Below are 22,220 nucleotides of genomic sequence, written 5' to 3' on the forward strand. Positions count from 1 at the left end.
GATTTTACGACTGGGGAGGACCAGAGGTGAGGGCTGAAGCAGTAATTAGTGACCTTGGAGAAGGCCATCTCAGTACAGGGATACAGCCAAAAATCAGACCGCAATCATCTGAGGCGTAAAAGGGAACGAGCTAAGAGGAGAAGGCAAATGCAAACCACTTTTAAGAAGCTTGGCTGCAAAGGGAGGAAGAGAAAGAGGACAGTCGCTAGAATAAGATGACAAGTTGAAGAAGTTTGGGGTTGTTTGTTTAGAAGGTACCAGAAATGTGAGCAAGTGTGAAAAATGATAGGGTCTTAGCCCAGAAATTCTTGTAGAGCTACAGAACTGTGTGGAGAACTGCCTACTCTATATCTCTACTTAACTGTCACAGAAGCATTTCAAAGTCACAATTTCAAAACTGAATTCATTACCTTTCTTCCAAAACCTGTTGCTCCTCCTGCACTCCTTACCTTGGCGATAGGATCTGTCTATGGAGGACCCACGCAAAGAACTTGAATTTGCCTTGACTATTCTCTCTTACCTGTCCCACCCTATGTTTTATACATAACAAACTACTTATTGTTTCTCTAATGTATTATTCTGTTTATATCTCATTGCTGTGCTCGTGCTTCTCTCTCTACCTAGAATTTCTCCCAATCCCCAAAGATAAACACCTACTTATCTCAAAACTCTACTCATCAAAAAAAAAAAAGGGGGGGGGGTGAGAAAAATAAGACAGAGGGAGACACACACACAGCACTCTCCTCTTTACGAAGCTTTTCCTGTATATGCTTCCCCAAACTTAACCCTTTTCCTTCTTTCTTTTACTCCAGTGGTTCCTAGATGATCTTGCAGACAATTTATTTCCCCAAGTACAGAAATAAACAACCACCATTTATTATTACCATTTAATACCAAAATACCATAATTTCAGATGAAAAGATGGCTGTTCTTCAGAAGGGTAGCAACCTTACATTAGCTATACTTATACTACACTGCCTTACTTTTCTCACTGCACTGAAGAACAATGAAAATGGCACAGTGTCCTAACAGACTTCTCTTATTAACACCTGTGATACTTTATTTTTCTCATACAAATGCCTCTATTTACTAGTTGATACGCTCCTTAGGAGCAAGGTTTGTGTATTATTAGTCTTTGTATCTCTGGTATGTAGCATAGCTCCTGGAACAGAATAGGGGCTCAATAAATGTTTGTTAAGTCTGAGGAAGAGAAAGCAGTAGAGAAAGAAAATTAAAGGGCTAAGCAGTAGAGAAAGAAAATTAAAGGGCTAATTAAAAGGCTATAGAAAGAGAGAAAAATCTTTGGAAAATAGCCACCAACTTGTAATTGAAGCTGAAGATGGACTGGTGATCTCTAAGCCAAAAGGATTCTTGACTTGTCTCATTTGCTTTTTGAAAACTCTTGTGTTGAACTGGGTCTCTTCCGAATTTCTCAGAATTACTGGAACATCCCAACCAAACCTGAAGAAAGGTAAAAATAAAATAAGACATAATTTTAATAAATATTGAAACTTTATATGTAAAGAATGCTGTGCTTTATTAGTTATTCCTCTTAACGTAAGTATCAGAAAAATAGATTCAGTTACTCAAAGTTTTATATTATATTGCAGAATTAATCCAAAACTAAAAGATATTAGAGGCCCCATAGAATTGCAATATATTGTTTGGCTGGCTGAATCAACATACTCTTGAAAACAGAGAGTTCTACTGTTAATTATTGTTGATTACAAAGGAGTGCCATGATTATAGATAAAATGAACCTAACATGGTAGCAAAAAGATAGAATTATTGAATTTTTTAAATGAAATGAAAAGCAAATACATATTTAATGTGCAGACTACTTGATATTATTTATGGGACAAGAGAACTTTTAAACACCAAATATAGCCCTTCATTAATATAACATATTCTCTACTTTTAAATTTCATGTAAAAATGTGATAATGAACAGACTTAGAGGGAAAACGGAAGGGATAAACTCAATTCCTTATAAAAGTAGAAAGCAGCTGAGTTTACTCAGTTTAAACAAAACAACTTAAAATGAAAACACATTAGTTAAACCAGGGGACTTTAGGTTAAGATAGCACAGTTAGATTCATACTTTAATGCACTCTTTTCTCTCCACACACTTAGCAGTGATAGATGAAAAAAAAATAAAAAGAGAAATCAGAAGGACCGCACTGAAATGAGTAAACAAACAGCAGGTGTGTTTAAACAAAGCAATAGTACTGCTCAGCAATGAGAAGGAGTAAATTATTACCACAACCACATGGCTAAATCTCAAAAACAACATACTGTGCAAAAGAAGCCTTACATAAAAGAGTACATGCTCTATGACTCCACAATAGGAAATTCTAGAGCAAGCAGAACTAATTTATGGTAGAAATAAAATACAGAACAATGGTTCTTCTAGGGGTGCAGGAGTATGGACTGACTGGGAAAGGGCACAAAGAAACTTTCTCTGGTGATGGTAATGCTCTTACCTTGACTGAGGTTTGAGTTGTATAGACGATATGTTGGTAACACTTAAGATTTGTACATTTCACTGTATATAAATCTTACTTCAAAAGAAAAATACAAAGAAAAACAAATATTCAACTCTAGCTAAAAATATGCAATGCTTTAGTACTTAATGGATAAAGAGTATAACTTACTTTGAAGTAATCAAGAAATTAACATGGATTGATGGGTAGATAGAGGAACAGATGGATGGACAGATATGTAATGAAGACATTATAGTGAAATGTTGATTGTAGAACTTAAGTGATGGGCATATGTGTGTTCACTATGTAATTCTTTTAAGTTTTCTGTATGTTTGAAAATTTTAATAATAAATTGTAATAAAAAAGAGACAGCTGGGTTAAAAGACAAATCTTTACGGATCTGAAAAGGAAAAGAAATACAAAGTAATGAGTCAGGCAGATGCCATGGTTTGATGGGTTCTGAGTCTGGCAGCAGGCAGTGGCAACTAAGCCTTCACACGGTAAGAGGGCTTACAGGTTGTCCACTCAAGACAAGGGCCAGAGCCAGGTTCACAACTTGACTCCAGGAGCTGGGTTAGGCTTATATCAATATGGGACAGAACTTTCATTACAAGACCTACTCCCTGATGAGGGGGTCTAGAAATCTGGTTAAACAAGCAAGGATGAGGACAAAGGAGGGGGGCAGGGGACTTCCACTAAAATTTAGGTTGCAAACTAAAATTTCAAAACACATGAATAAATCTAATGCTAAGAGAAAGCCAATAAAATTAACAAATGAAATAAAATTTCACTCTAAATGATTTTAATTTTATAGAACAGTTGGATAAGCCTGTTCTGTTCCTGCTTTAAAAAACTGAAAAGCAAGCCTCTAACAGATCAAAGCATTCCAGGTAAGTTAACTGAATCCCAAAACAAAGTTCAGGAATATTTGTATGAATACAAAAACATCCAGCACCCAATAAGGTAAAATTCACAATGTTTAGCATCCAATAAAAAATTAACAGGCATGCAAAGAAGCAGGAAAATATAACCCATAATGAGCAGAGAAATGGTACAGATACTAGAATTAGTAAATAAGGATATCAAAATAATTTTTATAACTATATTCCATATGTCAAGAAAATAAGTAAAGATCAAGCATATAATATAGAGACAGGGATGATATAAAAAAGATCCCAATCCATTTCTGAAGATGAAAAACACAATGTTTTGGGTGAAAAATACACTGGATGGGATTAGCAGCAGGTTAGATATTACAGAACAAAAGATTAGTAAATTTGAAGACATAGCAGCAGAAAGTATCCAATATGAAACACAAAGGGAAAAAAGGCTGCACAAAAGAACAAAACATCAGTGAGCTGAGGGACAAGTTCAAGCAGGCTAACATACATGTGACTGAAGTCTGCAGCTGAGGGGAAGAGACAATACAGGAAAATTACAATACCACTCAGGAACATAAATGTAAAAATTCTTAACAAAATTTTGGCAAATTAAATCCAACAGTATATAAAAATATGTCGAGACCCAGCAAAGTTTATCTCGGGAATGCAAGGCTGGCTTAACATTACATTAAAAATGTAATGTAATTCACCACATTAACAAACTAAAAAAGAAAAACCATACAATCTTCTCAATACATGCAGAAAAACTGCTTGCTAAAATCCAATGTCTAGTCCTGATAAAAACTGTCGGCAAACCAGGAATGTAAAAAAAGAACTTACTCAACCTGATAAAGAGAGGCAATAAAAAAAAAAAGTATAGCTAACATCATACTTAATCAAAAACTGCTTTCTTCCTAAAGTCAGAAACAAGATACTTAATAGCCATGTATCCTTAAGCAATCACTCAACCTCTATGTAACTGTTTCCCCACCTGTAAATGTCTATAACAGGGCTTGGCACTATGTAAGTGCTTACAGTGATGATGATGATGGAGTGGACTTAGGGGTTGGAAGAGAGAAAACAGAAATCCAGTAACTTCTCCTCTTTGATTCTCAGAATCAATTACCCCACAGCTTTTGTCTCCACTGCTCACCATTGCCCCAGTGCCCTTTAGAGGTCAAGTCAGGCATACGGAGTGGCAGGACACAAGATATAACCTTCCTGTTACAGCCATAACACCTTCCCTTTCTTTCCTTCGTCCCTTGGAGTGAAAAAAAGCAAAGAAAAAAACACCACTCTATGCATACTCCTCATTATATTCCCTGGCCCTTTCCTCATTATTTAATTCTCCCTACCTCTCCCCACCCTTTTCTTTCTTTACCCATACTGCCTTACTCTTTATACCCACAGTACCAGCAGTAAAAGCTAGAAGTTAGAGCTCATGGTGTTCATTTCTACTGTAGGTTCAAGTACTGTATTTCAGGTACTTTATAATGTTGTACCTAAAAATTTCAATTAAAGAATCCTTTAAGGCAGGGGTCCCCAACCCCTGGTACCGGTCAGAGGCCTGTTAGGAACTGGGCTGCACAGCAGGAGGTGAGCTGCGGGTGAGCGAAAGAAGCTTCATCTGCCGCTCCCCATCGCTCACATTACCGCCTGAGCCATCACCCCACCCCTCCCCGTCCGTGGAAAAATTGTCTTCCACAAAACCCGTCCCTGGTGCCAAAAAGGTTGGGGACTGCTGCTTTAAGGTACAGAAGCCAGAAACCACAAAAGGCAAGGCTTTGGGGAAATTTCTGGAAGCAGTCCATCGTGAGCATAAAATTCCTTTGTAAAATGCTTTTTATACTCCATAATATATTTGGTTTTAATATAAAAATATTATTTCTCCAAATCCTTACATAAAATCAATATTGTAGGAGGATATAACATATCTGCTCTGTGGCTTTGGATACACCTCAGAGTGAAACAAATAATTTGACATGTGCAGTGCTGCTTCTCTTTAAGCGTGCTTATCCAATACTGCTTGGCCCAGCATCACATCAACAGTTGGCAAAGCACATCTATTATTAAAAGAAATTCCTCTCTCGATTTTTATTTTTTTTTGTGGTATGCGGGCCTCTCACTGTTGTGGCCTCTCCCGTTGCAGATCACAGGCTCCGGACGCGCAGGCTCAGCAGTCACGGCTCACGAGCCCAGCCACTCCGCAGCATGTGGGATCTTCCCGGACCAGGGCATGAACCCGTGTCCCCTGCATCGGCAGGCGGACTCTCAACCACTGCGCCACCAGGGAAGCCCTCTCTCGATTTTTAATTTCTCTGCCTCATGCTTAATCTTGGGTCTACATTTTCTAATATCCTAAGGTCCTTGATTTAACATCTTTTAAAGTTGTTATGAATCTTGCTCAATCTTTGACCTTTTAATATTATATAACCTTTTTACTGTGAAGGATAACATACATATAAAAAAGTACACAAAGTACTTTTCTGAATAACAAAATAATTGTTATTCAGGTTAAGAACCAAAATAATATCCTCAGAAAGTCTCCTTGTGTCACCTCCCACATACTACCCCTTCCTTCTCTATCCTGATTTCAATTACTATAATTTAGTTTACCTGCTTTTGAACTTTCATATAAGTGGAAGCATGCTGTGTATACTTTTACTTCCTATTTTATCACATTACGTTGAAGATTCATTCTTGTATCTATACTTAGAGCATTTTTGTGGCTGTATAGTATTCTATTGTACAAACATGCCATAATGTGCTTACTCATTCTACTCTTAATGGACATTTAAGTTGTCCTCACATCTTGGCCATTATGAATAATGTTTATATGAACATTTTGTTCATATGCATTTCTGTTAGGAATGGAAATTCTCGGCCATAATGAATAATGTTTATATGAACATTTTCATAAGAGGCTCTCAATGCACATACATGTACATGCACTTCCGTTAGGAATGGAATTTCTCGGCCATAAGGTCTGTGCTTCTTCAACTTTGGTGGATAATCTTAACAACTGCTCTATGTGGTAGTATCAATTTACACTCCACCAGCAATGAATGAGGGTTCCCCTTGCTCCATATCCTTGTCAAAACATTATTAGATATCCTGGTAGGTGTGTGGTGGCACTGCATTATGGTTCTAATTTTTACTTTCCTGAATATTAATGAGGTTGAGCACTTTTTATGTTTATTGCTACTTGGATATCCTCTTTTGTGAAAGCCCTTTGAAATCCCTTCCCTGTTTTTCTACTGGTCTATTTTTCTTATTTATAGAAAATTCTTTATATGTTCTGAATACAAGCCCTTTATTGGATATATGTTCAGCTCTTCTACACTTTGCCTTTTCACGTACATAATAGTATGTTTTTGGTTTTTTGTTTGTTTTTTTACATAAATGGAGAATGCTTTTTTTGTGTGATTTATTTTTGGCTGTGTTGGGTCTTCGCTGCAGTGCGCGGGCTTCTCGTTGCAGTGGCTTCTCTTTGCTTCAGAGCATGGGCTCTAGGCACACGGGCTTCAGTAGTTGTGGCACGAGGGCTCAGTAGTTGTGGCTTGCAGGCTCTAGAGCATAGGCTCAGTAGTTGTGGCACACGGGCTTAGTTGCTCCGAGACATGTGGGATCTTCCCGGACCAGGGCTCAAACCCGTGTCCCCCGCATTGGCAGGCAGATTCTTAAGCACTGCGCCACCAGGGAAGTCCCATAATGGTATCTCTTGATGAACAGGGTTCTTAATTTTAACACAAAAGTTATTAACCTTTTCCTCTAAGGTTAATGTTTTTGCTCTTTGGCTTTTCATTACTGCCTTATGTGAATTATGGCCTAACACTGCTACACTTCTGAATTACCATCTCAGACATTTTTGTATTCTTGTCCTCTTAGAGGAGTCAGCCAAGCATGGCTAGTGCAGCCAGCACTCAGTCAAGGCTCTGGGTCCTTATTTGACTTTGCCAGCCTTGCTCCCTTGATATCCTCATGCTTTGAAGGGAAAACAGGGGGTGAGGGGGATAGAGTTCACTGTGTAGCAGAGTGACATCACAGCCTGACAACACCTCTTGTCCTAAACATCACACTTAATGTAGTCTAAGATCATGTCAGCTGACACACTGATGACTCACGTTGAGCTTTCAGCCTAGAATAACCCTAAACCTTTTCACATACCTGACCCATCGTGAACTTGCTCTTTTACACAAAAACCCACAACTTTCACAGTTTAAACGTATTTGATGTGGACCAATATTTCTATCTTTAATGTATTACTCAAAAGCCAATATGCAGAAATGATTTGGAATAAGGTTAAATGCTAGAGACTGTCTAAAGAGCAATCCATAATTGGTGCTGCCAAATGGTTCTATAAAATGTTAGTAAGTAGACTCTGTGATGTGTTTCTGGCCACCATCCTACATCTGGCCTTTTTCACATTTTTAGTCAAAAGCGTGAATAAAGACACTGATGCCCTGTGTATCAGATCATGGCTGATATGACATTAGAAGAAACAGTAAAATAGAAAACTGAGCAATTTTCTTTTCAATCAAATTCCATTTTTATCTTTTTCCACTCAAAGTCATTTTGGCAACTGTTAGCAATAGAATACCAACTAAATAAACGTTTCTTAACATTCATTACTTTCTCTTTTATATAAACTCAGCCTCCCACCCCTTTCTTTTCCATTAAGAGAATTTTCCATTCTCTTTACTGTTAAAATTTCATACTTAATCCTCCTGGAATTTTCTATAATCCTGTTTTTTTCCCATTTCTAAAGTGTTTGTTGCACTTGTTCATACTGCTTAAACTTCCAGCACAGCAGTAACCTGGGGACTTCCAATTCTGTCCAGACTTTTTCATATTGCCTGTACACTGTCTTACCCTGCACACACTTCCTGAGCTTCCACCCAGCAGCTGAATCAGAAGAACTGACCTCCTTTCCTTGTTGGAGTCTCACCGAGTCCCTCCTGAAAAAAATTTACTTTGAGGCTAAAGTGTCAAGCTCAGCAGTAAACAACTTTTATCACCCCTTCAGCCTTGAGTTCTAAAGTCAATTAGAAAACACACAGGCAGCTGTTAATCTGGGCGGGGGCGGCGATGAGGGGTAAGCTTCTCTCCTGTGCAATCTCCCAAAGTTGGCCTCACTTGGCTAGTTGGATACTGAGATTGCATCAGGATATAAAAAACATTCTTGGGGGAATCCTTGGTAGAGGAGGAGGGCTGTTTCTGGGCAAACTGATGTGCTAACAGACTTCGAGTAAATTACTCAATCTCTAAAATTCTGTGCCTTTAATTGTAAAAAAGAAGGGTTAGAATAAGTTATCTTAAGGCCCTATTAAGGTTTGAAATGCCATTTCTAAGAGCTTTGTGTTTTCTTCTAGATTGTTCCAAGAAACTTCTTGCCAATAGAAGGGTCATATATTTTGTACCCTAAGCAAATACAAGATAACGCTATATTCTTTCCCTAAGAAGGAATCTGTACCTCATCACACATACACAACCTACTGCATTCGACAAGTAAGATGAGAAACAGTCAAGGTCAGTTTATCAGGAAGGGTTGGCAGGAGACAGCTATTTCGACACAAAGATTTTAATATACAGAACTATTAAAGTACTGGAGGACTGAAAAGCCAACAAGGGGACACTGAGGTACCCTAGCAAGAAGCAGTTATCCCTCCGAAGGCTAAGGAAACAAAAGGAAGAGTGGGGATTATTACAGTTTAGAAGCTGGGAGAAGGAATCCCCCAGAGCTGGACCCAGACTTTTCCAGTAGGAGTGCTGGCCAGCTGGTGATCATATTTCTGAAGGAGTGCAATAAGGCTGTTTCTAGATATGAGGAAAAACTGTAAACTAAAATAAACTGCTGCTACTCAGGCCTACTGTCACTGCCAGGGTGATGCCAGGGCTGCAGGAATGTAGACCAGGAAAAGGAAGCAAATGGTTAACAGGAAGTCCAACCTTATTAAATATAGAGCACCTCTGAGTCCAAGTTTCAGTCAACCAAGTATGAGTTAACACTTTAGAGTTAGAAATTTTTTTAGAATACACCCAGATAAATAAATGTAATCTGCTCTATTGTTACCTTCTATCCTCCTTGGCCTAACCTACTTACACTCCTTTCTCACACACACTACCCAAATTCGCAATGATATAAATTAGCAAACTTTTGTAATTCTTTTAGAGGCTAGGCTATTTCTGACTAGGTCAGATTTTTGTCCCTGTCCTGAGGAACATGAAGAGATCTGGGCCTCATGGCAAAAGGTAATAGAGGTACGTCTTGAGTATAAACACCCTTTGCAAAGCAACTGCCCTGGGAGAGGTTATTACAAGATCTTCAAGCAAGAGAAGCCTAGTTTTCTCAGACACGGAAAGCAGCCTGCTTCCACCAAGAAGGAAAGCTCAGAATGACTGGGGTTTCAAGATTCTCAGCTCTGTCCATTTAGATGTTGCCATTCCTAGTTTCAGGGAACTACTCTTTTCTAGTCAGTGTCCTAAATGAGACATTGACAAGGCTACGTAATTCTAATACCAGCACAAATAAATCTGTGTTCAATTTTTAGCTTTGTGGCATGAAGTAAAGTGCTATAAAACCATAAAAACTCTTGATTCTCTAAGACTTGATCTGAGAGTTTAAAGACACGAGCTTGTCATTTCCTTTCTGTTAAGTGTTAAGGCGCTTGGTCCCCCAAGGCACTTACTTCAGAAATCGTTTAATCACAATCACACAAAGGTAGTAAGTTGATTAATTATGAGGCCAACACATGCCATGGATTACTAGAATCTTATTTCCCATTGGTAAGGAGCTAAAGAAATGACCAAACCCAAATCACATCTTTGAAGGTCCCCCCCCACCCGCCAGGATCCCATTCTGAGTAACGATTTCTTATATATCAGTCCAGTCAAGAGACCAAAACCACACCAGTATTTTAACAGATAATTTAATGTAAAAAAATTGCTAAGCAGATGTTGAAGAACTGAAAAGGCAAAAAGGGGACACTAAGCATCAAAGAAGTAGTAACAGTGGGAAGCACCTATCACACCTAGGACAAGGAATAGAGCAAAGAGGATTACTACAGCTTAGAAATTTGGAGGAAAGACCCCCATGCACGTGGGACTCGGATCTGAGGAAGGGATATTGAAATCTTCGAGGGGGTTCAATAAGGCTGGTTCTAAGAGAGTGGAAAACTATAAACTGCGACCAACTGTTAATGCCAGGGTGGGGCACCATCACTATGGTGAGACAGAGGAAGACAAGAATCAAACAGAAAGCAGCAAGTCGTTTTGCCCTCCTCTAGCCTTCCACTCCCCTTCCCCTATAGGCAGGGCCTCATTGAGGCAGCGAGCTAGTAAAGAAGAAACGTGGTTTAGAGGTTCTGCCCCAGATTCATAGAGCAGAGTATATAAGGGTGGTATGAAGCCTAGAGTTGACACTTTAATAATCTGCAGTCCAGAGGAAGCAGAGAGTAGCTGCAGAGTTAGGCTCACTGATTATTTGAAACCATTAAAGGATGTATATGGCATTTTGGTCTCCTTTCTGCACAGTGCCTGGTAAATAGCAAGAGCTTAATAAATGTAGCTAGTAGCGCTCACAGAAACCATCACACAGTTAAATAGAGATACCATACTTCCAGTTGCATGATTCTCTGCTATTGCCACTGGGATTCCAACAACCAGGTGCTCCTGTCTTTCTCCATTCCCACACAGTGCAAGTGGACAGGGGAAAAGTGGAAAGAAACGCAGAGCAGTACCGAGGTAAGAACCATGACAGAGAAAACAGATGACCAATTGAAATTATATTTGGGGAGGTTAAAAAAAATGACAAGCATAGTGAAAAAGCATAGTGGATTAATGGGTTTACCTTCTGCCTAGAGAACTATCAGATAGTTGATCTGATGAGATCTAGATGGTTTTCATTGTTTCTACTCAATGAATCTGTAGCCGTGGCTTAGGGCAGCAAATAAATACTAGTAAAAAGGTTATCTAGATGGGCAAAGCTAACCCAGATGGAGAGAATGGGTGGGTTAGGCTCAAGATAACTGGTTAGGCCCAAATCAGGATGGAAGTGAGTGGCACTTACATGGTCTTGTGTCCTCAGCAGTGCTTAGTTCAGACTTTTGAAAGTTCTACAATTACCTGGGTTTCCACCCCTTGTAAAAGTCATACTTAAATGGAGTGTTTAGATAATCATTAAGTTTTCAAACCAAGCCAGATTTGGCAGAGCCAGGATTTGAGCTTAAGTCTGTCTGACCCCAAAGTCTGTCTCTTAACCACCACAAACATGAGGTTCCTAACTACCCTTCACCCACAGATGCCACCATCATTATCAGTATGGTCTTCACTTATTTTCCTCTTACCAGTACTAAAGATGGACATCTGAGATACCTAATTAGTTGAATTAGGCCGACTGAAAATTAATTTTAAAATAATTAGGCCTATTGAAAATTAAAATTTAAGGATATAATGTAATTATCAACTAGTTACTTATTTTCCTTAATGGAGGAAAATTACACTCTTGAAGACAATAACACTAACATTATAGTCAATAAAAGTCCTGTGTTAAGACAGCTTTTCTCACTTAGGCAACATCTTCCTAACTCCAATTACAAACTTTCTTGAAATGAACAATATCAAGAAAGTCTGATGGGTCAAGAATAACAAATTGTGTAAAACTGGTCTTATTCTTCCCCCACCAACCAACAAGGAATTTTATGATCTACTGCTGATAGGGTGGAAAGCAGTGTGAAAACATTAAAACTTTACTTAGTTCCTAAAGATGGCATATTTTTCAGAAATTGACCAGGGCTTGTGTCCTTTCTTTAACCTAATCACATATATGTGCTCAAGGGTATTTTAAAACTCATTTTACACAGCCTGCTCTATTCGCTAGCATGTCTTCTCTGACCCTCTGCTCATGTATTCTCTGAAATGCTTTCTATTCTCTACTATACACCTTTAACTCCATTTATTTTTCAAAATACTCATTCTTCAAAATCCAGCTCATGTCTCTCTCCTCAATGGATGAGGCCTGCCTGTAAGATGGTTTCAAATAGCTGTATTTTTAAGGCTTGCCTAAACATGATACAATGGCATCTCCTCAAGAGAGAAATTTTAGAATTTCTGAGCTAGAATTGCTCAGGGATGAGCTAACAGTCTACTCTCCTTGTCTCCAATAGGCAAAGTGCCCTTACCCCTTACTGTAACTTATCTCTAAGGTCTCTTCCAGCTCTAAAATTATGTCTTTATGGTTCTATCGATCTAAATACTCCTTCAAAAGGTGTGAAATATGTGTAGAAACCATTAAACTCTCAAACGGTAACAGAGTTCAGTCAGTTATAACTTATACTGTAAGATCTGAGGCCAAGTGCTCAGTTCAGGTCAGAACAACAAGGATCAACTCGGTTTACTGTCCACGTCTGTGGACTGCACCGCGGATGACGGGTTCACTCGGGCACACAGTAGGCCCCAATTCCGGACAAAAGCCTGTTGTACAACCTCTCTATCCTAACACCAAGACCTGGCCCTTACTGGTTGCTTTATCGTCTAGAAACAAAGCTGGGTAAAATACCTCAATCAGGCACCATCCTCAGATGCGCGCAGCGACGGGGACCGGACGATGATGCGGAGCAGTGATGCAGGTGCGGTGTCCACCTTGTTTTCCTCCCGGAGCCAGTCGGAGCCGTCGGAGTCCTCGGCACCGGCTCTCCGACAGCCCCAGGTGCCCCAATCCAGCAGCCACCCAGCTCCTCTGCCCCCAGTTGCCCGCCGCGACCCCACTCCCTGGCTGTCCGCCCCGTCGTCCCTTGCCCCTCGCCCTGGGGCACTTACCATCCCAACACCAGGCCGGTGGTCACGATGAAGCAGGTAAAGACCACCGCGATGTAGAAAAGCGGCGAGTACTCGTAGAGCGTTACTAGAAATACCGCAGCCATCAGGGTCTCCTAAGCTGAGCCGGGCTCCAGCCGCTGAGCCCAGTCTAGACCAGCCGGGCCCTCTCGGCCAGGGTAAAAGCCACTACGGTGCCCCGGAGCGGACAAACTTTGTAGATCCGCACTAGCCTGGAGCTCCGGCAGACTAGTTAGGGGTAACCTCGCGGGCTGCGGGAGCCTGCGTGCCAATCACGAGGCGGCCTACAGGGCTCGCCCCGCCCCTCCCGCTCCCGTCCAGGGTTATTGGCTTCGCAGAGGGGCGGGGCCGCGACTCGCACCGCCCCCGGCTCACGGGCTTGGTGTCCAGCGACCGTCTTGTTTCGTGGTCTGCCCCAGCGGTACGCGCTTGTCTGCGGCAAAGTCTGAATAGATGTTGGTGCCAACCCCGCCCAAGACTCAGGTAGTGTTTTCTGATGCCAGAGAGAGGAGGCACAGTCCGAAATCCACGTCACAGAGTCAAAATCCTGAGATCCTGCCTATTAGATCTGAGGCGGTTGTGGGAGGAAGAGGGCGGCTGCATCTACAAAGTAAAATAACCCCACACCTACTCTTGTTTTATGTACAAAACTTACAAATAGGCACTGTACGAAACACCAAAAAGAGTCTCACAAGCAGTTTATAGGAGCCTTGTCAGCCTTTTCAAGTTGGATATAATGCTAGAGGAAAATTAGCATTGGGTGTCAAGATTCTCAGAAATAAATCAACTGTCCTCCCATATCCCTTTCTTTTTTTCCTCCCCTATACCCCTCAAATTAGAATTAGATATTTGAATATTTTTTGCATTAATTTTCACTTTAATAATAATTTTAAATATGTATTATGTGTATGTGTATATATGTGCATATATATACATATATACAGTTGACCCTTGAACAAACGCAGGTTTGAACTGCACAAGGTCCATTTATAGGTGGATATTTTTCAATAGTAAATACTATAGTACTACACAGTCTGTGGTTGGTTGAATCCGTGGTTGAGGTATCGCAGATACCAACTAAAGTTATACCCGTCTCTCTCAACACTTCCACTGAGATCTCATGGGTTTGCGTTTGGTCCCAAGGCCACACCTAGCTGCCACGGAGTCAGGGAAACGCAGCATCCCCGCTACAGATCAAGGATTTGTTACCACGGAAGAAAGGGACAAAGGACCTAGAGATAGATAACTAGTAGTCCCTCCACACTCCCAAATCACCAGTAAAATTACTGCTGGAGGAAGATGAGCTAAATTTGTCCTGTGGCTTCACCTATCCTTTGGTGAATGACAACGTATTGGGTATTCTCTGGAGTAGTGCTGTGTGAGAAGCTTGGTTCAACAGCATAATTTTTTAAATTAATTAATTAATTTGTTTATTTTTGGCTGCATTGGGTCTTCGTTGCTGCTCACGGGCTTTCTCTAGTTGCGGCGAGCGGGGGCTACTCTTCGTTGCGGTGCGTGGGCTTCTCATTGCGGAGGCTTCTCTTGTCCAACAACGTAATTTTTTTTTTTTTTTTTTCTGTACGCGGGCCTCTCACTGTTGTGGCCTCTCCCGTTGCGGAGCACAGGCTCCGGACGCGCAGGCTCAGCGGCCATGGCTCACGGGCCCAGCCGCTCTGCGGCATGTGGGATCTTCCCGGACCGGGGCACGAACCCGTGTCCCCTGCATCACACATTTTTTAACACACATATATATTTTTAAACACGTCTTATTTCACTCCACTGCCAAAACTTCTTGGTTGTCATGCTATATGTCCTTGAGAATGAAGTTCCAAGTTCCTTATTTAGCATATCCATCTCTCCATGACCCAGCTCCCACTTACCTCTTACTTATTCATTCAGAAAATGTTTATTGAGGGTCAGATATGTGCCAGACACTGTAGAAAACAGTAGGGATACAGTAATAAGCAAAAAGTGAAACATCTCTGTTCTCATGGAGTTTATCATCTAATGGAAAAGACAAACATTAACCAAAGAATCTTGAACAAAATATAAAGGCAAAATTATAACTGCTATTAAAAATAGGTACATGGAGCTATGAGAGTAAATAATGGGGAAATGGGGAATATAAGGAAGATCAAGGAAGGCTTCCCTAAAGAACAGATGGTTGACCTGAGAGCTGATGGAAAGAGGTTTACCAGGCAAAGGGACAGGATGGGACAAAAAGCATTTAGATCAGAAGCTACAGCATGTGCAAAGGCCCTGTGGTGGGAAAATCATAGCATACCTGAGGAATGAAAGGCCAGCATGGAGAGGGAGGAGGAACATGCTATGAGATGAAAATGGAGACATAGGTAGGGCCCAGATCATACATAAGTCTTGCCATTTTAACTACTCAAATAACCTAAGAGCAATGAGAAGCCTCTGATATGACTGAAGAAGAGAGTTTTATGGACTGAATTGTGTCCCCTTCTCAAAATTCGTATGTTGAGGCCTTAACCCCGCAATGTGACTGTATTTGAAGATAGGGCCTTTAAGTAAGTAATGAAGGTTAAGTGAAGTCATAAGGGTGGGATCCTAATCTAATAGGACTGGTGTACTTATTTTAAAAAAAAAAGACAAGACACCAGAGATTGCTCTCTGTGTACACGTGTGTACAGAGAAAAGGCCATATGAGAACACAGCAAGAAAGCAGCTGTCTAAAAACCATGGAAGAGAATTCTCTCCCGAAAGACTGCTGGCACCTTGATGCTGGGCTTCTGGCCTCCAGAACTATGAGAAAATTTCTATTGTTTTAGCCACCCAGTCTGTGGTATTCTATTATGGCAGCCCAGGCAAACTAATATAGGGAGTGACATTCTATTTGCATTTTATTTTATTTTATTTATTTAGTTTTTTTGTGATACGCGGGCCTCTCACTGCTGTGGCCTCTCCCACTGCAGAGCACAGGCTCCGGATGCGCAGGGTCAGTGGCCATGGCTTACGGGCCCAGCTGCTCCACGGCATGTGGGATCTTCCTGGACCGGGACACGAACCCGTGTCCCCTGCATCGGCAGGCGGACTGTCAACCATTGAGCCAACAGGGAAGCCCCTATTTGCATTTTAAATCAATTACTTTAGCTATTGTGTAGAAAACTTATTGGAAGGAGGCTGGGATGGATATAAGTGAATATGGAGGTACAAATTAATAGATTCTTTCAAAAGTCCAGAGAAGAAATATTGGTAACTCTGATTAGGAAAGTGATGAGGACTTGCAGTGAAGTGGATTATTAGTTAGAAGTGATTTCAACTGTGAGTGACTAAATAAATAAATAAAAACAGTATCTTACTTGAGATAGAAGTTTATTTCTCTTTCAGGTGAAAGTCCAGAAGTAGGTAATGCAGGACTGATACAGTGCTTCACAGTGCAAGGGACCCAGGCTTCTATTTTGCTCCACTATGTGTAGCCCCCATTCCTAAGGTCACCTCATGGTCCAAGATACCTGCTGCAGCTCCAGCCACCATGTCCAGATTCCTGCTAGCAAGAGGGAGGAAAAAGAGGAAAAATGAGACACCATTTCAATTTAAGGAAACTCTAAGGATATACGACACATTCTGTTGGCCAAAATTTAACTGGAAGGGAGGCTGGAAAATACAGTCTTTGTTCAGGGTGGCTGTGTGTCCAGCTAAAACTAGAAGGCTCTATTACTTACAGAAGGAGGAAACAGTTTGAAGGAGAGAACTCTTGTCACAGAAGTATACAGAACCTAATGATGCATTGGACATGCGGCATGAGAGTAGCAGGAGTTGAAGTTTCTGGCTTCTTCTACCAGTTGAGTGGATGTAGCTGTCATTGACTGAAATTAGACCCTAAATCTCCAATCTCTCACCACTCATCCCTGTTCCCCTTCTCTCATTCCCTCAAAATACAAATCTTAGACCTATCGAATTACCAGTCTTCTAAAATACATTAGAGATGCAGGTATGTGAGGCCTGAAGCACATACCATTTGGGGGGCCCATTCTAGGAGGGTGAATACAAAATCACAAACACAGAATTAACTGTAAGGCCTTGGAAAGGGCCTATGCAAGCAAGTGGCCCCCAAACTTAAACTTCATTCACTTTAGGGTGCTTTAAGCCTCACCTTTACTTCATGTATCACCAAGAAAAAAATTGTAAGATGCCACGATTGCTAGGTGCATCCTGATTTCAGAGAAGTTAAAGTGTTGGGAGGAAATGAATTTTGAAATCAGTGAAAGAAAATATTTGCAGATTTCAGAATTGGCCATTGTATTAGTCAGGGTTCTCCAGAGAGGGAGGGAGAGAAGGAGAGGGAGAGAGCGATTCCCACAGTCAGTTCAGCCGTCTATAAGCTGGAGGGCCATCGAAGCTGGTGGAGTAATTCCTGTCCAAGTCTGAAGGCCTGAGAACCAGGGGAGTCAATGGTATAAATCCCAGTGCAAGGGCAGAAGACCGCTGTGCCAGCTCAAGCAGGCAATCAGGAAGAAAAAGGGGGCGGGATGGGGGGCGATATCCTTCCTCTGCCTTTTGTTCTCTTCAGGCCCTCAACGGATTGGATGATGCCCACCCACATAGGGGAGGGATATCTACTTTGCCAAGTGCACTGATTCAGTGCTCTTCTCATCCAGAGACACCCTCACAGACACACTCAGAAGTAATGTTTAACCTGAGCAATACGTGGAGAAGTCAACACATCAAATTAGTCATCACAGCTCTGTACATATGCTCTTCCCTTTGCCTGAAAAGCCCTTCTTCTTTCCTCTTCCCTCTCCTGGCGAACTTTTAGCCATTCTTTTTTTTTTTTTTTGCGGTATGCGGGCCTCTCACTCTTGTGGCCTCTCCCATTGTGGAGCACAGGCTCCGGATGCGCAGGCTCAGCGGCCATGGTTCACGGGCCCAGCCGCTCCGCGGCATGTGGGATCCTCCCGGACCGGGGCACGAACCCGTGTCCCCTGCATCGGCAGGCAGACTCTCAACCACTGCACCACCAGGGAAGCCCCTAACTGCCCCTTTTGAGTAGCTGGTCTGTTTCAGGAAAATTCTTAGTCTCTCCTCCCTCTTCTCTTGCTTCTCCCTAAGATGGTATTCAATTGTACAGGGTATTCATGTGATCTCACGGTAGGGTTGGGAAAACAAGGCCTCACTATGCACACCTTTGAGTCCTCAGTAAGGTGATGCAGGTTTCATCGGGCCTTTTGTGGCAACGGGCTAGCAACCACTCCTGAGATCCAGGGTTCTAGCCCTTTATCTCTGGTTGTAAAGCCCTCAAGCACTAGCTTAGCTGGTTCACCAGACTGTTCACCATTTCCAGTGGTACTTCCTTAGGGAACTATGAATGTGTAGCTCCTCCAGCTTGTACCCTGCCGGCCACTGAGCACCTCAAGATACCAAACTAGGCCCCCTCTGCCATTGAACACTGTTGCTCCTGAGTCATATTCAAGGAGGCGCAAAGCAAGGCCTCTCCTCCTTTCTCATAGGAAAAGTGGACTGCCCATACCAACCTCCTCCTGCTTTCCTACAACCCCTCCCCACCCCCCATTCTGAAACTTCAGCCGGGGAGCCCTGCCAGAACAGGCTGGCTATGGCTGCCTGTCATACTTCCCCAAGCCCTTTCTTTTTTTTAATTTTATTTATTTTTGGCCGCGTTGGGTCTTCGTTGCTGCGCACAGGCTTTCTCTAGTTGCGGCGAGCGGGGGCTACTCTCCGTTGCAGTGCGCGGGCTTCTCATTGCGGTGGCTTCTCTTGTTGTGGCGTATGGGTTCTAGGCATGCGGGCTTCAGTAGTTGTGGCTCGTGGGATTCAGTAGTTGTGGCGCACGGGCTCTAAAGTACAGGCTCAGTAGTTGTGGCGCACGGGCTTAGTTGCTCTGTGGCATGTGGGATCTTCCCGGACCAGGGCTCGAACCCATGTCCCCTGCATTGGCAGGCAGATTCTTAACCACTGCACCACCAGGGAAGCCCCCCCAAGCCCCTTCTTCTTCCCACGCTGCTCCAGATCAGAAGGGAGACTTTCTCTCCTTCCTACCCTCAGCAGGTACTTTCCTTATGTCATAGCCTCAGTTTTCTCTACCATATGGCGTATATCAAATGCCACTTTTAATTTTGCCAAGGTCTGGATTTCCAAATGTTAATGGAGCTTTACAATTTTATAAAACCTTTCTCCCTTGGTAGTGTCTGGCTTTTTCAAGACTACTGTGTTTCTTCGGATTCAAAAATCCTATCTTAGTAGTCAAAAGCTGCTTGCTTTCTTTTGCATTCCTGACATCACAGTTCTGTTTATCCTTTGAGGCTAATAGATACTTCTGGGTGACCAAGGAGAAGGTCTCATTAGCAATGCTAAAAATATTAACATGTTTTTAAAAATTATTTCTTTTATACATTTTTCTTGGAGCTGCCAATCCCTTCATTCATTTTATATGGACTTTCTATCTCGCACATTATTTCCTGGAAGGTCAAATTTATCTCTGTTTTGGAGACACCAAGAGGAATGATAAGCATCATGACTTTGGGTTTCAAACTTTGAGACAATCATTGCACAACAGAATTGAATGAATGTGCCATTTGGGTATGATCTCATAGATGACAGGAACTGTGAAACATCTTATAGTCCTTTGGCAGAACCTAACCTTTTGTAGCCCATCGAACTTCCAAGTCCCTCTAGTAAAAAAAACTTTCATGGTCTTCGATGTTGGGCTTTTGTCATCTGTATGTACTAAGTGTTAGGAGCCCACCTGAAGCCTGCTCCAGCTGAGCCAACACTGATGACTAACGTGGTGCTTAGTCTGTGGCCCAAAGCTTAAGGCATTCACCTAGAACAGCCATTCTCAACTGGGGGTGAATCCTCACCTTTGGGCCCTGACACCATTTGACAATGTCTGGCCACATTTTGGTTGAGGGGCTACTAGTGGCTAGTGGGTAGAGGACAGGGTTGCTGCCAAACATTCCCCAATGCCCAGCACAGCCTACCCACCACAGGGAATTATCCAACTCCATATGTCAATATTTCTGAAGCTGAGAAGCCCTTATACAGAAAATTCTTAGTAGTTCTGGGCACTTCTCACCAAATCGCTGTTTCCACTTTGGTCCTGGCCATGTATTCCCTGGATTACTACAATAGTTTCCTGGCTGGTTTCCTTGCTTCTCTATTTCCCACAGTTGGTTCTTTTTTTTTTTTTTTACTTTTTAAAAATTCAATTTTTAATTTAAATACAGAAAAATTCATGATGTCCGGTGTACAGTTCCTATCACCACAACCAGGATACAGAATGGCAGCTCAATTTTCAACATCTTCACTATGCTGTTTGTGTCTGTTCGTCACATGAGCCACTCTGGACTTAATCTGAGTCTCGGCAGTGGTTTATATGGTAGTTAAGCTCTCAAAGTCTTTGCCGTGCTCCTGTGGGTGTGTTCTGCACATGTGGAACTTGGGTATGTGCCCAGTGTCAATCCCAGTCTCTCCTTTTCAGGATTTCCTCTACACCCTCTGACTCCCAGAGACCCCTTTCTCCGTTCTTCTGGCCTGAAAGATGGGGAGCTTCCAGAATATTTGCCCTCTACACTGCTGGGTCAGTCTGCATGACTGAGCCTGTCCTTCAGCTAAAGTGACAAAAGAAAAGGGAGAAAAAAAATAACTGGGATACCGCCATCAATTTTTGTAAAACAGGGACGTTTTTCCAAATTCCTCTATGCAGAAAAATGGATTTTCTCTCCTGGTTTTAGGCGCTTGAGCCCCTGCCCTGCTGTAACAGTGCCAACTTGATTGGTGTTGCCCTCAGGGCAGGGCTAGGAGAAAAAAAAGGGGGTTTCCTTCCACACTCTCCTTTCCCAGGGGCCCCTTTTCGCCATCCCCAGGCTAGAAGGAAGGGTTCCTTTTGGAGGTTTTGCTGTCTCTGCTTCGCTGATTCAGACCACTCTCAAGTCAGGCAGTAAAGGAGGAAAAAGAACTAGAAAACTTACCAGCACAATACCAGTCATTTGTCAAGTTCTGAGTTCCTGCTGTGTAAGGCCTAAAATTAAGGTGTAATATTATGTGTTGCCTTGCTATCTGGTGAAATCGGGAATGACCTAACTGTGAGTTTCTATCCCCACTCCTCTCCCACGGACAAGGTCCCCTACCCAAACAACCCTCCTTATCAAGGGGACCAGGCACGGTGCCTGCTTATCCCTGAGTACCGGGTTTCAGTTTCCTTCCAGCTCCTGGAATTATTCAAATAAGCCAGTCACATCCTCCCGCAGGACCAGGGGGCACCTCACCCTCTTGATGCTACAAAGTCTGCCTCCCACAGCCTCCAGTTGTTCACTCTGTTCCCCAGGGCATGGCACTTGGTGTTCCCCTCCCCCAGACTGTGAGTGTATGTGACTAAAAAACTGCTGTCAATTTCACCTGTCCAGTATTGGGTGTTGTGTGTTCAGCCATCTCCATAATCCTAGGGAGAGAATCCCTCCCTCACAAACAGGATGAAGAAGAGGTGATCAAAACACTTCCTTTCTCAATCCACTAGCTATTTTGCTATTATTTACTCTTCAGAGTCCTCTGGTAGTTGTTTTTCATATTCTCTCCAGAGCTTTTAGTTGTAATCAGTGGGAGAGAAAGACTGCAACTTACTTACTCCATCTTGGCTGGCTCTGGAAGTCACTTTATCCCTACAGTCTAACACAACAGAAGGATCCTTTTAGAAGGACACTGAAATCAGAATGGTTCTGCTAGGGGCTTCCCTGGTGGCACAGTGCTTAAGAATCTGCCTGCCAATGCAGGGGACACGGGTTCGAGCTCTGGTCCGGGAAGATCCCACATGCCACGGAGCAACTAAACCCGCGCGCCACAACTACTGACCCTGTGCTCTAGAGCCCGCAAGCCACACTACTGAGCCCGCGTGCCACACCACTGAGCCCGCGTGCCACACCTACTGAAGCCTGCGTGCCTCAAGCCCGTGCTCTGCAACAAGAGAAGCCACTGCAACGAAGACTAGCCCCAGCTCACCGCAACTAGAGATAGCCCGCGGGCAGCAACGAAGACCCAAAGCAGCC

The 22,220-nt window shown here is 42.4% G+C and overlaps 1 protein-coding gene across 2 annotated transcripts in view; it reads right to left on the reverse strand.

The window, feature by feature from the left end:
• CGRRF1 (cell growth regulator with ring finger domain 1) overlaps positions 1 to 13,414 on the reverse strand; it is a 30,805-nt gene extending 17,391 nt beyond the window's left edge. Inside the window, exons 1-2 of one of the 2 annotated variants that reach the window (XM_060004535.1) lie at positions 13,180 to 13,414; positions 1,322 to 1,461 (exon numbers count right to left, since the gene is read on the reverse strand). In XM_060004535.1, coding sequence (XP_059860518.1) covers positions 1,322 to 1,461; positions 13,180 to 13,283 — 244 coding nt within the window. In that variant the 5' untranslated portion in view covers positions 13,284 to 13,414. Of the gene's footprint in view, positions 1 to 1,321; positions 1,462 to 12,919 lie in introns of both variants that reach the window. The other variant, XM_060004536.2, reaches the window with a different exon arrangement.
• Positions 13,415 to 22,220: the final 8,806 nt, after the last annotated feature.

The sequence above is a fragment of the Delphinus delphis genome, chromosome 2 (assembly GCF_949987515.2).
Source record: "Delphinus delphis chromosome 2, mDelDel1.2, whole genome shotgun sequence".
Lineage (NCBI taxonomy): Eukaryota > Metazoa > Chordata > Mammalia > Artiodactyla > Delphinidae > Delphinus > Delphinus delphis.